The sequence below is a fragment of the Bidens hawaiensis genome, unplaced genomic scaffold (assembly GCF_021521415.1).
Source record: "Bidens hawaiensis isolate Kalapana, Puna unplaced genomic scaffold, B.hawaiensis_p1.1 tig00009567_1, whole genome shotgun sequence".
NCBI lineage: Eukaryota > Viridiplantae > Streptophyta > Magnoliopsida > Asterales > Asteraceae > Bidens > Bidens hawaiensis.
In genome coordinates, this window is record NW_027491714.1 from 642,397 (window position 1) to 656,362 (window position 13,966).

The 13,966-nt window shown below is 38.8% G+C and overlaps 1 protein-coding gene across 1 annotated transcript; it reads left to right on the plus strand.

The window, feature by feature from the left end:
* Nucleotides 1-214: 214 nt before the first annotated feature.
* On the plus strand, nucleotides 215-9,935 carry LOC143532895 (putative 12-oxophytodienoate reductase 11). Its single transcript, XM_077027808.1, has 4 exons — nucleotides 215-378; nucleotides 6,439-6,579; nucleotides 6,668-6,798; nucleotides 9,098-9,935. The coding sequence occupies exons 1-4, from the start codon at nucleotides 299-301 to the stop codon at nucleotides 9,868-9,870; spliced, it is 1,125 nt and encodes a 374-aa protein (XP_076883923.1). The 5' UTR covers nucleotides 215-298; the 3' UTR covers nucleotides 9,871-9,935.
* Nucleotides 9,936-13,966: the final 4,031 nt, after the last annotated feature.

Genomic DNA, 13,966 nt, shown 5'->3' on the forward strand with positions numbered 1-13,966 from the left:
AAAAAGACTTCTCCTATGTAATAAACTTCATCATATGGTCCTATCTTTTAGTCCACGTCCAACACAACTCATCCTAAATGTAAGATTCACAATATTACAAAATGACAACAATAACATATTTTGATACACTGTTAACGTACTATTGGAATATAATATTCTTATGACTTGTTGATAGGCTTAAGTGGTTGTCATTTTTTTTTCTTTTTTTTTTTTGGGTTGTCATTTAGTAAAGTGATAATGATATAAACTACAATCCTTCACGACTCCACGCTTGTTAATTGACACTTTTAGAGGAAAGATGGAGAAAGAAGAAACATCGATGGAGGCCATTCCTCTCCTTACACCATACACCATGAAAATATTTAATCTTTCTCATCGGTAATCTTTAATCTCCATGCCTTTTCTAATCGATTATGTTTTTGTAATATTCAAAAATATAAATATAAAGATTTTATTTAGTGGTTTTCATTGCCCTGGATGTGGATATAGATCCACCTTAGACATGGCTCAGTCTCAACCTTAATCACATGACCTTTGGTTGCACATGATCGCGGCTAGCGAGTCACAACCATGTTAATCAGTTCAGATATTAAGGGATGACAAAATCACTACTCTGGAATCCATAGTTTTGTTGTTTAGATATGAATTTTTTTGGTAGCCTCTTAAATTCTAATAAGAGGCTAAATTTGAATCGTTTAGAGGTAGAGCGTGTTTCGTTCATTTAAAAGACACATTTATTAGTTCATAAAGCATCTTAATGAGTATGTTTTGAAAACATGTTAACTGAATCAGAGGTTACCTCTTAATCAGCTTGTCCTCTTAATGGATCAACATACAGCCCCTTTCATATGGTAATAAGTAAATAAATTAACAATATAGGTTGATGAATAAGAGATGTTTCACAATAGTTAATTCCGTTAACATAAATATTGTGTGTCCTTTACTAGAAGATGTGGAAATTACGTTTATGGTCGCTTAAAATTAGGTAGTTAAGTTGTTATTGAACCTGTCGAAGCACGAGATGAATCTGACCTGATCCATGACGATGTTTCCACGGATTTCGAGATGAACGAACCACGTCTCGATCTTCTTCTCCGGCTGGTTGGGATCTGCAATGACTTTTTGGGGGTGTGGAGGTGACCGCTAAGAAATCTCCAGGATCTCTTGTTCACAGAAACAAAAATATGGTGGTGGCTCTTATTGAGAATGACCAACCCCTAATAAGGAGGTGGAGACCTCCTTATATAGGGAGCCTCATGGCCACCATCATGGTACCCTAATGGGCCTAGCCCAGTTAGGGTTACCTCCACAAAACCCCCTCAGCCCAATAACATTGTATTAGTCCATATAATAAAATAAGCCAAACATAATAAATTTAGGGTCGTAAAACCGGGTTTAGTACCACACCCCTACAAGCCCCCCCAAGTCCAGCGTTGCTCCTGGGCGCGCAAGCGTTTAGGTGGAGCGCTGGACTTTATGAGGTGTGTTAGGGCGTGAGGCGGTTTTTTCCCTTTTCTTCGGCCTTATCTTTATTGTCTTTGAGTTTTGGGAGGTTTTCTTCATGATGGTGACGTGTTGTGGTTTTTATGATAATGATGGTGCACTAGCATGAATAAGATATAGCACGCCGAATAATAAAAGCCTGCGCGCGAGGCGACTTACGAGCTATGAGAATAATAAAGCTTGCGCGCGAGGCGACTTATGAGCTATGAGAATAATAAAAGCTTGCGCGCGAGGCGACTTACGAGCTATAAGAATAATAAAGCTTGCGCGCGTGAGGCGACTTACGAGCTGTAAAAATAATGAAGCCTGCGCGCGTGGCGTCTTACGAGCTATAAGAATAATAAAAGCTTGCGCGCGAGGCGTCTTACGAGCTATAAGAATAATAAAAGCTTGCGCGCGAGGCGTCTTACGAGCTATATGAATAATAAAGCTTGCACGCGTGAGGCGACTTACGAGCTGTAAAAATAATGAAGCCTGCGCGCGAGGCGACTCACGGATCTATGAGAATAATGAAGCCTGCGCGCGTGGCGTCTTACGAGCTATAAGAATAATAAAAGCCTGCGCGCGAGGCGTCTTACGAGCTATAAGAATAATAAAAGCCTGCGCGCGAGGCGTCTTACGAGCTATAAGAATAATAAAAGCCTGCGCGCGAGGCGTCTTACGAGCTATATGAATAATAAAGCTTGCGCGCGAGGCGACTTATGAGCTATGAGAATAATAAAAGCTTGCGCGCGAGGCGACTTACGAGCTATAAGAATAATAAAGCTTGCGCGCGTGAGGCGACTTACGAGCTGTAAAAATAATGAAGCCTGCGCGCGAGGCGACTTACGGATCTATGAGAATAATGAAGCCTACGCGCGTGGCGTCTTACGAGCTATAAGAATAATAAAAGCTTGCGAGCGAGGCGACTTACGAGCTATAAAATGATGATAATGACTGGCCCACATGGGCCTCCTCCGCGCAGGATGAATATCCCGGCCTGTTTTCAAAATAATAATGGAGGCACAAATGGCCAGATAATAATAATGATGTCATAGGTGTTTGTGCGGCTCGTAGCCGAACCTGCAAAAACATGTCAACTAAAAGTGGATGTATTGCATGGTTCCCATCCTCGGGCAAATTATGAGGTGTGCCCAACCTTTAAGCTTGGCGCGTGGCCTATGGGTTTATGAGGATTCCCAACCTTTAAGTTTGGCGCGTAGCCATATGGGGTATTATGAGGATTCCCAACCTTTAAGTATGGCGCGTAGCCATATTGGATATTATGAGGATTCCCAACCTTTAAGTACGGCGTGTAACCATATGGGATATTATGAGGATTCCCAACCTTTAAGTATGGCGCGTAGCCATATGGGATATTATGAGGATTCCCAACCTTTAAGTATGGCGCGTAGCCATATGGGATATTATGAGGATTCCCAACCTTTAAGTATGGCGCGTAGCCATATGAGTACAATCATGGTTGTTCTTATCCTGATTCGGATTAGACTGTTCATTTGTTATGTCGCTTACGCGCGGCCTGCGCAATGTCTCCTTTATTCTCACGCGCAGATGTGGTGCGTGAGCGTGCATGATGCGTGAGCATCTAATATGCATGAGCGTACGTGAAGCCCAATAACATATGTGATGCGTGAGCATATGAGATGCGTGAGCATGTGATATGCGTGAGCATACGTGATGCGTGAGCATACGTGATGCGTGAGCATATGTGGTATGCGTGAGCATACGTGATATGCGTGAGCATACGTGATACGCGTGAGCGTGCGTGATGCGTGAGCATGTGATATGCGCCACGAGCATAGGTTTTGGCTGTCTTCATGAGCATGTGATATGCGTGAGCTGTGGCGTAGAGTAATCGCCGGGAGCGCGCATGCGACCCGCTGTGGCGTAGAGTGATCGCCGGGGGCGCGCATGCGACCCGCTGTGGCGTAGAGTGATCGCCGGGGGCGCGCATGCGACCCGCTGTGGCGTAGGGTGATCGCCGGGGGCGCGCATGCGACCCGCTGTGGCGTAGGGTGATCGCCGGGGGCGCGCATGCGACCCGCTGTGGCGTAGGGTGATCGCCGGGGGCGCGCATGCGACCCGCTGTGGCGTAGGGTGATCGCCGGGGGCGCGCATGCGACCCGCTGTGGCGTAGAGTGATCCCCGGGAGCGCGCATGCGGCCGGCTGTGGCGTGTAGTGATCGCCGGGAGCGCGCATGCGACCCGCTGTGGCGTAGAGTGATCGCCGGGAGCGCGCATGCGGAATCCGAAGTTGATCCACAGGGAGCGATTTTGATCCGCGGTGGCGCGCACGATCTAGAGATTTTGAATATCCACATCAGGTAGGTTTTATGTAAAACCAACAGATCTAATAGGATTTATAGATCTATGAATATGAAGTGTGACTGTTGCTCAAACGAACCCAGATCTGAAAAAATCATAACTAGATTTGGTATATTTCACTTAGAAAAAACACAGATCTAAGGGTTTTCCCCAAAAGTTCGGTGGTATTTCTTCCTGTGTGTTTCCAGATCTGGAAGTATTTTTTAGATCTACGGATTTTTGGATTTCCATAGAACATATCTGAAAGAAGAAACCGTAGACCCGAGATATTGATGAACAGATCGGAGGGCCGAGACGAGAAGCAAAGCGTGGTTCATTGCCGTCCCACGGATGGCGCCAATGTCGAAGCACGAGATGAATCTGACCTGATCCATGACGATGTTTCCACGGATTTCGAGATGAACGAACCACGTCTCGATCTTCTTCTCCGGCTGGTTGGGATCTGCAATGACTTTTTGGGGGTGTGGAGGTGACCGCTAAGAAATCTCCAGGATCTCTTGTTCACAGACACAAAAATATGGTGGTGGCTCTTATTGAGAATGACCAACCCCTAATAAGGAGGTGGAGACCTCCTTATATAGGGAGCCTCATGGCCACCATCATGGTACCCTAATGGGCCTAGCCCAGTTAGGATTACCTCCACAAAACCCCCTCAGCCCAATAACATTGTATTAGTCAATATAATAAAATAAGCCAAACATAATAAATTTAGGGTCGTAAAACCGGGTTTAGTACCATACCCCTACAGAACCCATTTTGGAAACATGCTAGCATATTCAGAGGTAACCTCTTTTCTTCTTTTTTTGTTTGTTATATTTTATAAACTGACGTGGTTTCATCGCAACCCATTTTCCCGTTTGAATCTTTTTTTTTCTTAAACATAAATATATTCTCTTTAAAAAAAATACTAAGCTTGAGTTTTGATGTTGGTTCCTGCTAGAATATTGGTTATTGCATACATAAACCATATCCATAACATCAGTAATCATACTTAAAATTTGGTAGTTAAGTTTTTATAGAACCTATTTTGAAAACATGCCAACTGATTTAGACGTTATCCAGGGCCGTCTCCGAGAATTTAAATGTCTCGGCCGAGCTGAAATGTAAAGGCCCGTAGGCTCTAACGAGTAACGAAATAAAATTACCCGTAGGCCCATTATCTCAAATGGGTTATGAGTAAAAAAAAGATTGAGTCAACTATCTAATAAAAGGATTAAGATTTGTACCTATTTTATAAAATAAAAGTTAATAATATACAAAAAATACATATATAAAAAAAATTTGTGCCACAAAAAATTAGTGCCTCGGCCGGTCGCCCGGGTTGCACAACCCAAGAGCCGGCACTGATGTTATCTATTTTCTTCTTCTTTTTTTATTTATTATATTTTATAAACCGACGTGGTTTTATCACAACTACTACTATAAAATGGGTATCATTGCTAGAAAAATTTGTGACACAATTTTTTGCGTCGGAATTTGCCACACATGTCCGATACATTTTTGACAGAATATGAAACCTGGCCTTTTTACGACTAAAACTAAAATGTACGTGTCATAACTGTGTCGGAATTTTCGACACAAATCCGACAAAACAATTTAAATTTGTATTTTACTTATGTTAAGATAAATTGCGTAGGAAGTGTGTTGGCATTTTCAATGCATTTCCGACACAAAATTTTAGTTTTGTAATTTTAGTTTTTGTTAATATGTTTATCTAAATCAAAATACAAATTGTGTCAAAAATGTGTCGGAATTTCCGACGCAATCCCGACTAAGCAATGTATTTATATATATTTAATTTTTTTTAATATGTTAAACCAAATAATAATATATACAGTGTCGCAAATGTGTCGGATTTTTGACGCATATTCAACACTGCATTTCAATTTTGTATTTTGTTTTTATTAATACGATAAGTAAATGATATTTCAATACATTAATTAATTTAATATTGTAAGTTCCGACTCGTTTCCAACACAACGTTTATTTTGTAGGGAATGCGTAGCAAATGTGTAGCAACTTACTACGCATTTCTGACAACTTGTGTTTGGTTTAGTGAGGCTTCAACGTTTATTTTTTTACTTCTATATTTTTTATAACTTACATCATACATGAAATACTTTCATTTTCCTAACTCATATATAAACATACTATACAGTTACGTGTATACATGTTTAACATTACAGTTATACTTATAGAATTATAAGAGGTAGTTCTAAGTTAAAAGTTCTAACCCTACACGCATACGTATGTGAATGTTACTAGGTATAAGTTTGTGAAGTAAAAATAAGTTTTGAGTGTTAATATTGGTTCCGGCTAGATTATTTGATTATTTGCATACATAACCATGTCCATAATATTCACTAATCATACTGGTCCCGTTTTATATTTTAATCAATATTCAAATTTCCTAGTGACCTCTAGTTTAGGTCAAAGCGAGTTTCTTTCATTCCGCTAGCTCCAGTACATAACCGGTTTTCGATGTTTCGATCAAACTATGAAGATCTCTAATTGTTATATTAAAAAACTTGTATATGTAGTTGTTTTCATGTTATTTGTATGTATGGAATATATATAAGATATTGAGTTTGGGTTGCTTGATATCTGCAGGGTTGTTTTGGCACCTTTATCAAGACTAAGATCCTACAATTTCACAGCACAACCACACGCCATTTTGTATTACAAACAAAGAACAACAAAAGGAGGATTCTTGATCAGTGAAGCATCTGGGATTTCAGATACTGCTCAAGGGTAACTTCTGTTTTAACTATAGTATTATTAAAAAATTAATTTAATGAAATGAAATTTAATAGATTTAATTGTTTTTACAATAAAAAAGAGTGCCAAACACACCAGGGATTTGGATGAAAGAGCATGTGGAAGCATGGAAACCAATCGTAGATGGTGCACATGAGAATGGGGGAATCTTTTTTTGTCAGTTGTGGCACTCTGGAAGAGTGTCTAATACAAGTAAGCTCTTTATGCTAATAAGTAATAACTAATTCTACTTTCGACTTTTTTACATCATTTTCATGCATGTTACATCATTTAAATTAAATTTCTTTTCTATTTAATATGATTATTTTCTAATAATTGCTAGTCCAGCTGGTGGTTAATGTGAAACCTTAAAAACTTCATTTCTTTTTTTTTTCTATTAAAGATTTTGGGTTCAAGTCCCGGACAAAGAGGTATTCTCACTTCTGGTGAGATTTCTTTAGTGTAGGGCTGACAGTTGGGTAACCATATAAGATATAATAAGAACTATTAATTAAAAAAGTGTGATATGTGATTTTTTCGTAAATAAATGAGTTAGTATGTTAGACTCTATCATTTTCCCTTACTGGTACATGGAACTTAAAGCTATCTTATTATCAAGACATATAAAGTAGCTAAACAAGTCGTATTCATGTTCGATATCTGTGTTAAACGTGTCGTTTCTAACATGATAAAACTGTTAAGACACGAATTATCAACCCTACTCTTGTGGATGGAATACAGATAATCGAGTGGATTAGTGGTTTGTCAGTTATTCAAATGGATATTACACAAATAATAATAATAATAATAATAATAATAATAATAATAATAATAATATGTTTACTTCTCTTAAATTTTTTTCTCTCTTTTATTATAACTAACTTCAAAATCAGGTGTTAACAAAAGCACATGGCATCTTCTCATGTTGCACTTTCACGTAACATCATACTAGTAGATGGAGTCAACGTCAGTCAATTTATTAGAACCTTCTCTTATTTTCTCGTATGTATTTTTTCTATTGGGTTACAATATCTGAATGGGTGGTCTTGGTGTATGCACTCCCATATATGATAGAATCATATAGATGAATGTGAATAATAAAAGTGTTGGGATTTATTTTTTTTTTGAATATTCGTACTTATATCTGTTTATTTGATATGGGTACATGTACCAAGATTTATTGATTGTACGTATGTGTATTCTCGGAATAGGTACAGGTATAAATATTCGGTACCCATTATGAACATGTAGGGATTTTTATTATGATTTCCAAATAACTCTAATCGTGCTTTTATTGGGATATCCTCAAGGCTTCAAACAGACTTTTCAAAACTATAGATAATCAAAATATTAAGTACAAACAGTTCTGATTAACCAATCAAACCTTAGTTTTCTTCTCTTTTTCTAGTCAGTAACTAGTAACAGCCGCCATTAATGGATTTTATATTATGGTCATTTGTTTCATTTTTAGTTTTGGTATTATGTTTTTAGTTGTGATATTACAATTTTGTTTTGATATTATAAATAATTGATATTCGGTACCGTTCCGGTATCGATACCAAGTTTAGTGGAGTTTTTTTTTAAAGAGAAGGTGGTACAAAAACGAGTATCGTACCTAAAGTACCCGTACTCGTATCCGTACCATAAAATTTGGGTACAGATATAAGTACCGTATTTACTGATTTTTGATGCGTTTGAAACATAGGTGTAGTTTTAAAGAGAAATAGATATAAGAAGAGTGAGGTGCAAACATAGATTTAATAGTTTAGGGTTTTGTAACGACAAACACAACCACTAAAACTACTCATAATATATACCATTTTTTATCAACCAACGAAAAATATATATGAAAATAATTAAGCAAAGGGCTAAGCAAAATACACCCTCCTAATAGGGTCAATCAAAGAAAAAAAAATTTTGATTTGTCCATCTTTAATTTTATTTTATGAGACTTGAAGTCCAATGTCTTAATAACCATATTACTATCACACATCGACAATAGATATGTTCAAAACCGGATATATGGAGTTTCAAATATCCAATTATTTTGGATAGTGAATATTACTATACTAATCTGATATTTCGGATGGATATTTGTAATTTCCATTCACAAAAAAAAAATCCAAAAATTATCTGAAATATTATAAAAATTTAAAGGATCATTTTAAAAATATTTCGGATATTCGAAAATTATCTGAAATATCCGGAAATTATCTGAAATTTCTAAAATTATCTGAAAGTTATAAATAATATAATAGACAAACTATTTCGGATAATTCGGATGTTCAAAATATCCGAAATTTTAAAAACATCATTCGAATCCGAAAATTTGGATTTATCCGAAAATTCGTCCGAATTTTGGATAATTCGGAAGTTTTCGGATATTTCATATACAGATTCATTGAAGTTCACCTTATGTGGGTAGATGTACACAAAACATTAAGTTTTTAATCAATAACTTACGCTAATTTTACTTTATTAACCGTAAAGATGTTGTATAATGATAATCCAGGTTTTCAGCCAAACGGCCAGTCTCCAATATCCAGCACCAACAAGCCAATTCTAAACCAACAGTTTATCGGTGGTTCCGGAAGTGCAGATTCTCAGTATTCACCCCCACACAGATTAACCATCGACGAAATCTCCGGTGTCGTAAACGATTTCCGTACAGCTGCAAGAAACGCAATCCATGCAGGCTTTGACGGCGTCGAAATCCACGGAGCAAACGGATACTTAATCGACCAGTTCATGAAAGATCAAGTAAACGACCGGACGGATCAATACGGTGGAAGTCTCGAGAATCGTTGCCGGTTCCCGCTTGAAGTCGTTCGAGCTATCTCGGATGAGATAGGAGCTGAGAGAGTGGGAATTAGGTTATCTCCATTTGCTAGCTACAACGAGTCCGGTGACTCGGATCCTCACTCGCTAGGCGTGTTCATGGCCGAGTCACTGAGTCCACTCGGTATCGCTTATTGTCATGTGATCGAGCCACGAATGGTGACTCAGTTTGAGAGAGTTGAGACCCGGAACAGTTTGTGGTCGATGAGGAACGCGTTTAACGGTACGTTTATTGTTGCGGGTGGGTACTACGAACGAGACGAAGCTAACCGTGTGATAGAAAATGGCGAGGCGGATCTTGTGGCTTTCGGGCGGGCGTTTCTGGCTAACCCGGATTTACCTAAGAGGTTTAGGTTGAATGCAAGGCTAAACATGTACGATAGAAGCACATTTTATACGGATGATCCGGTAGTCGGATACACCGATTACCCGTTTCTTGAGGATTAATTAGGTTATAATTTGTGTGGGATGATCAATATGCATGTCTTTGAATGTTAATTCTGATTGCTCTTCACTATTAAGCATAATACTATTTGTGTAATAGATTAAAATGTATAGAAAAGTCGATCTTGAATTATAAGTTAACGTACAAATGAAATTAACATGTTAAATGGGAGAATCAAGTAATTATGTATACACCATAGAGTAATTATATAATTACTCTATGATGTAACTATATAATTACTCTATTTATATATATATATATATATATATATATATATAATTACTATACTTAATTCTCATATTTAGCACGTTAATTTTATTTTTATTTATGGTTAGTATAAATAAGTATGACCATATTAATATTGTTAAACGTTTACCAACTAGTATTTAAAAATAAGTTTGATCATTTCATTGTTTTGTGGTGTTAAATTGAAGGGAAAATTCTTAAAATAGTCATCTTTTTCAAATCTAGCCAAAGAACAAACAAAATACCTAAACTAGCCAAAAAATTTTGTTGGATCCAACTAAAACCATTTCTAATCCGATTGAATTTTTAGACCTTTAAATCGCGCCACGTTTTAACGTTTTAATGGATCCGACCGAATTTCTTAAATTCCGTCGGGTCCGACTGAATTTTAATGGGTCCGACTGAATTTTCATCATCTACCTCTCGAAACCCTAAACCTCCATAACCAACCTCCATCTCTATCTTTCTTCTTTCTTAACAAAATCAATAGTGCAAATCACTTAGTTTTTCGAGAAGAACGCAACCGTAGTGTTCAATTTCACCATAGAACTTAAAATCAAAAACACCCGAATTGAAAAATCTAAGGTTCATCGGACAAATTAAATTTTCGGATCCGACGGAAGCATGAACTGAACCGTCGAATCCAATTGTCTTTTCCTATGACGGTTCTTCTGGCTAATCGGTCGACAGGGAGGTTAAAGCGTCGGATGCGACCGAACATGAAGCTACGTGGCACGTCGTGCATGGTTAAAAATTCCATCGGGTCAGTTTGTGCATTGGTTGGATCCGATCGGAAAAAAGGCTAGTTTGGGAATTTGTTTTGGTCTCCGACTAGAATTGGAAAAAATTGGTCAAAATTGGCTATTTTGGGAATTTTCCCTAATTTGAACCCCATGTGGGCCATGTCAGCTACCCTAGTAACTAAATGGATGGTGCAACCGGTTATGCTTTTTCCTTACAGGATGATTGTTAAATCTAGGAACGATCTTATTTTCGATTAGAAGAAGGTGGTTGTTATCTGCATCGTTCAATAAATCAAGGTTCTTAAGTTTTGGATCACAATAGTTTATATCTACATCATTCAAGGTCAAGTATAGAGCCAAATTAGATTCCTTAGACGAGTCTTAGTGAAGTAGGTTAAGTTTGGTAACTAGAACCGAAAACACAAACAATAGTTTTGGATCACAATAGTTTTATATTGATGTGTGGGTAGAAATATGTGTATTAAGTGTGTAAAGTCGTGTGTTTTGATTAGTTATATATTGTGAACACGATTACTTTGAGTGCGTTTGTGGTTACAGGTGTACGGAGCTTAACGAAGCTTAAAGAAGCTAATTTGGAGCATTCATTATGGAGTGGAAATGAAAGTGATGATCTATGAGATGATAGAGAATTGAAATACGAAGACGTGGCCGCAAACGGAGAGGAAAACGGAGTTGAAACGAAGATTTTATGAAGAAAACAGTTTTGGTTGTCAGGACCGTAAGGCAGAGTGTGCAGACCGTAGCTTATGGTCTGACCGTAAGCTACGGTGGCCATACCGTAGCTTACGGTCTTGTCTGACGAAAAAAGGAATTTTGGTGATTTTCTTCTATATTTAAAGCCCTAAAACCCTAAGGTCGACCCCATTCTTTATAATCAGTTTTGGGACTTCTTAGAGGCTAACATACATCATCCTAACACCTACCAATCACCATAATCATCCATGTTCTCATCATCTCAACCAAGAATCAAGATCTTCAAGATTCATATGCTAGGCTAAACCTTTTGTGACCATCTCCGGGCGTAGGGTTGTGTTTGTAAGCAAGACCTTTTGGTATTTTGAACCTTAACATTGGATTTGGATTTGGTTAATCATTTGGTTAGTTGAATCTTTACAATTGTTTATGCATTCTACAGTTTTTCGTAATTGAATGTTTTGTGTTTTTATCAGTTTATTGATTCGTGGTCATCAACTTTTAGGATTAAGTTCTTTGAGTCATTAGCCCATTTATCATTTACCATTAAATCACCTACATTTATCAAACCGTAAAACTGGTAATCAATTAGGTTATTATTCATAGGGCTGTTCATTACGTGATAACCGGACCGACCCGACAGAAACCCGAACCCGAACCGAGACCGGAAGTTTAGAGAAACGGAGACCGATAACAGGACCGCTGATGCCCTGTTCGGTTTATGCCGGTCTCGGTTTTGATAAGTCGGTTTTCGGGTTAAACCGAGACCGGGTTTGAATCCAGAATGAAGAACTAAACTTATCGGAAAAAATTCCGGCCAAAAGCAGCGGCGGCACGATAGAGACGTTGATATAAAAAGTAAAGAGTGAAAATATAGTCTTGTGGTTGTTCCGGCAGCCGGCGTTGGTGTTTGCATCAGGTTGTATTTTGAGATATTATGTGTGAGTGGAACAAATTAAAAAGATGGTTTATTGTAGGCCTAGCTTATTGTATTTGGGTTTTCAAGAACCATATTAAAGTGATGATAGTTTTATGACCACACATACAAATAAGGCTGAGGGGTGTGGGGCTTCAGCGGGGCGCGAGCGGAGGGCGCGAGCACCACACCACCGGGGCGCGAGAGGGGCGCGAGCGCGGAATTCAAAGCAGGCGCAAGGGGGGTCGCGGGAGAAAGGTGGCGTAAAGGAGCATTGGGGTGCGTGACATAGCCGTTGGAGTGTACAAAAATGAGCCGTTGGGCTCTTTAATTTAATAAAAAAAAAATTATTCTTCCTATATATAAATCCAATATCACCTAAAACAATTACCACACCCAAAATCACATAAAGCAATTACCACAACTTCAAAAAAAAACCCAAAATCAACCCATCTTCCAAACTTTTTTTTAAAAACATGTCTGGAAATTGGTACCCAAACCTAGATTCAGGTTATAGTTACGACGATTTATGGTCGTCACCAGACCAATCGATGTTTTTTTCGGGGTCGCAAGAAACATCCGGCTTTCAACAATCCAACATACAACCGTCTCCTAACTTTGTTGTTCCAGAGACACAAGAATCACACGGTGATGCTACGGGAGCAAGAAGACGCGTCCACCGAAAAAAACAACTTGCAACGGACGGGCCGGGACCGGCTTCGACTCCGAGGATGAAACGGAAAACCACTCCGTGGTCATCGGATGAGAAGGAAGCCTTGTGTCGGGCTTGGATAGTCATTTCTGAGGATCGGCGTTGCGGTAATTGTTTTAACGTTTTTAATAATGATTTTTAAAAAAATAGTTAATTAAAAAAGTTAACTGGAAATCTAATTTAATTATTCATTTTGCAGCCGACTACCAAAAAAGCAAGGTTTTTTGGACAAAGGTTAGGGAGACGTTCTATACGCTCGTTGGGAGTACAGAGCGAAATGCCGATATGATTTCGGGTCGGTGGTCCGAAATCAGAAAATTTGTCGGCTTGTTTACTAATCTTTTCAACAGGAACGCCGGTCGTATGAGACCAAGTGGCAGTGATGATTTGGCGGTTTACAATTTCACTGTCGAAGAGTGGAGGCAGGAGTGTTTGCGGAGGTATGGGACGGTGAAGACGTGGGACGATGTAAAGTTGTGGGAGAGGTTGAAAAGGTGTTCCAAGTGGGTTGAGCTGGTGGCGCCGGACACTGATGCGGAAGTAGGGCCGAAACGGTCTAAAACTAGTTCGTCTGGAGCGTATAGCACTACTGCCGGGTCGGATTGCCGCGTTGGATTCGACCTAAACATTGCGGGGGAGGAAACGTCTTCACCGCCGAGGAGGCGGCCATTGGGACGGGACGCCAAGGGGAAAAAACCGGCTGAGGGGGGAGCCGTAAACATCGTCGATCTTGTTGAATCCCTCAATAAATTCAACAAAACCATGGA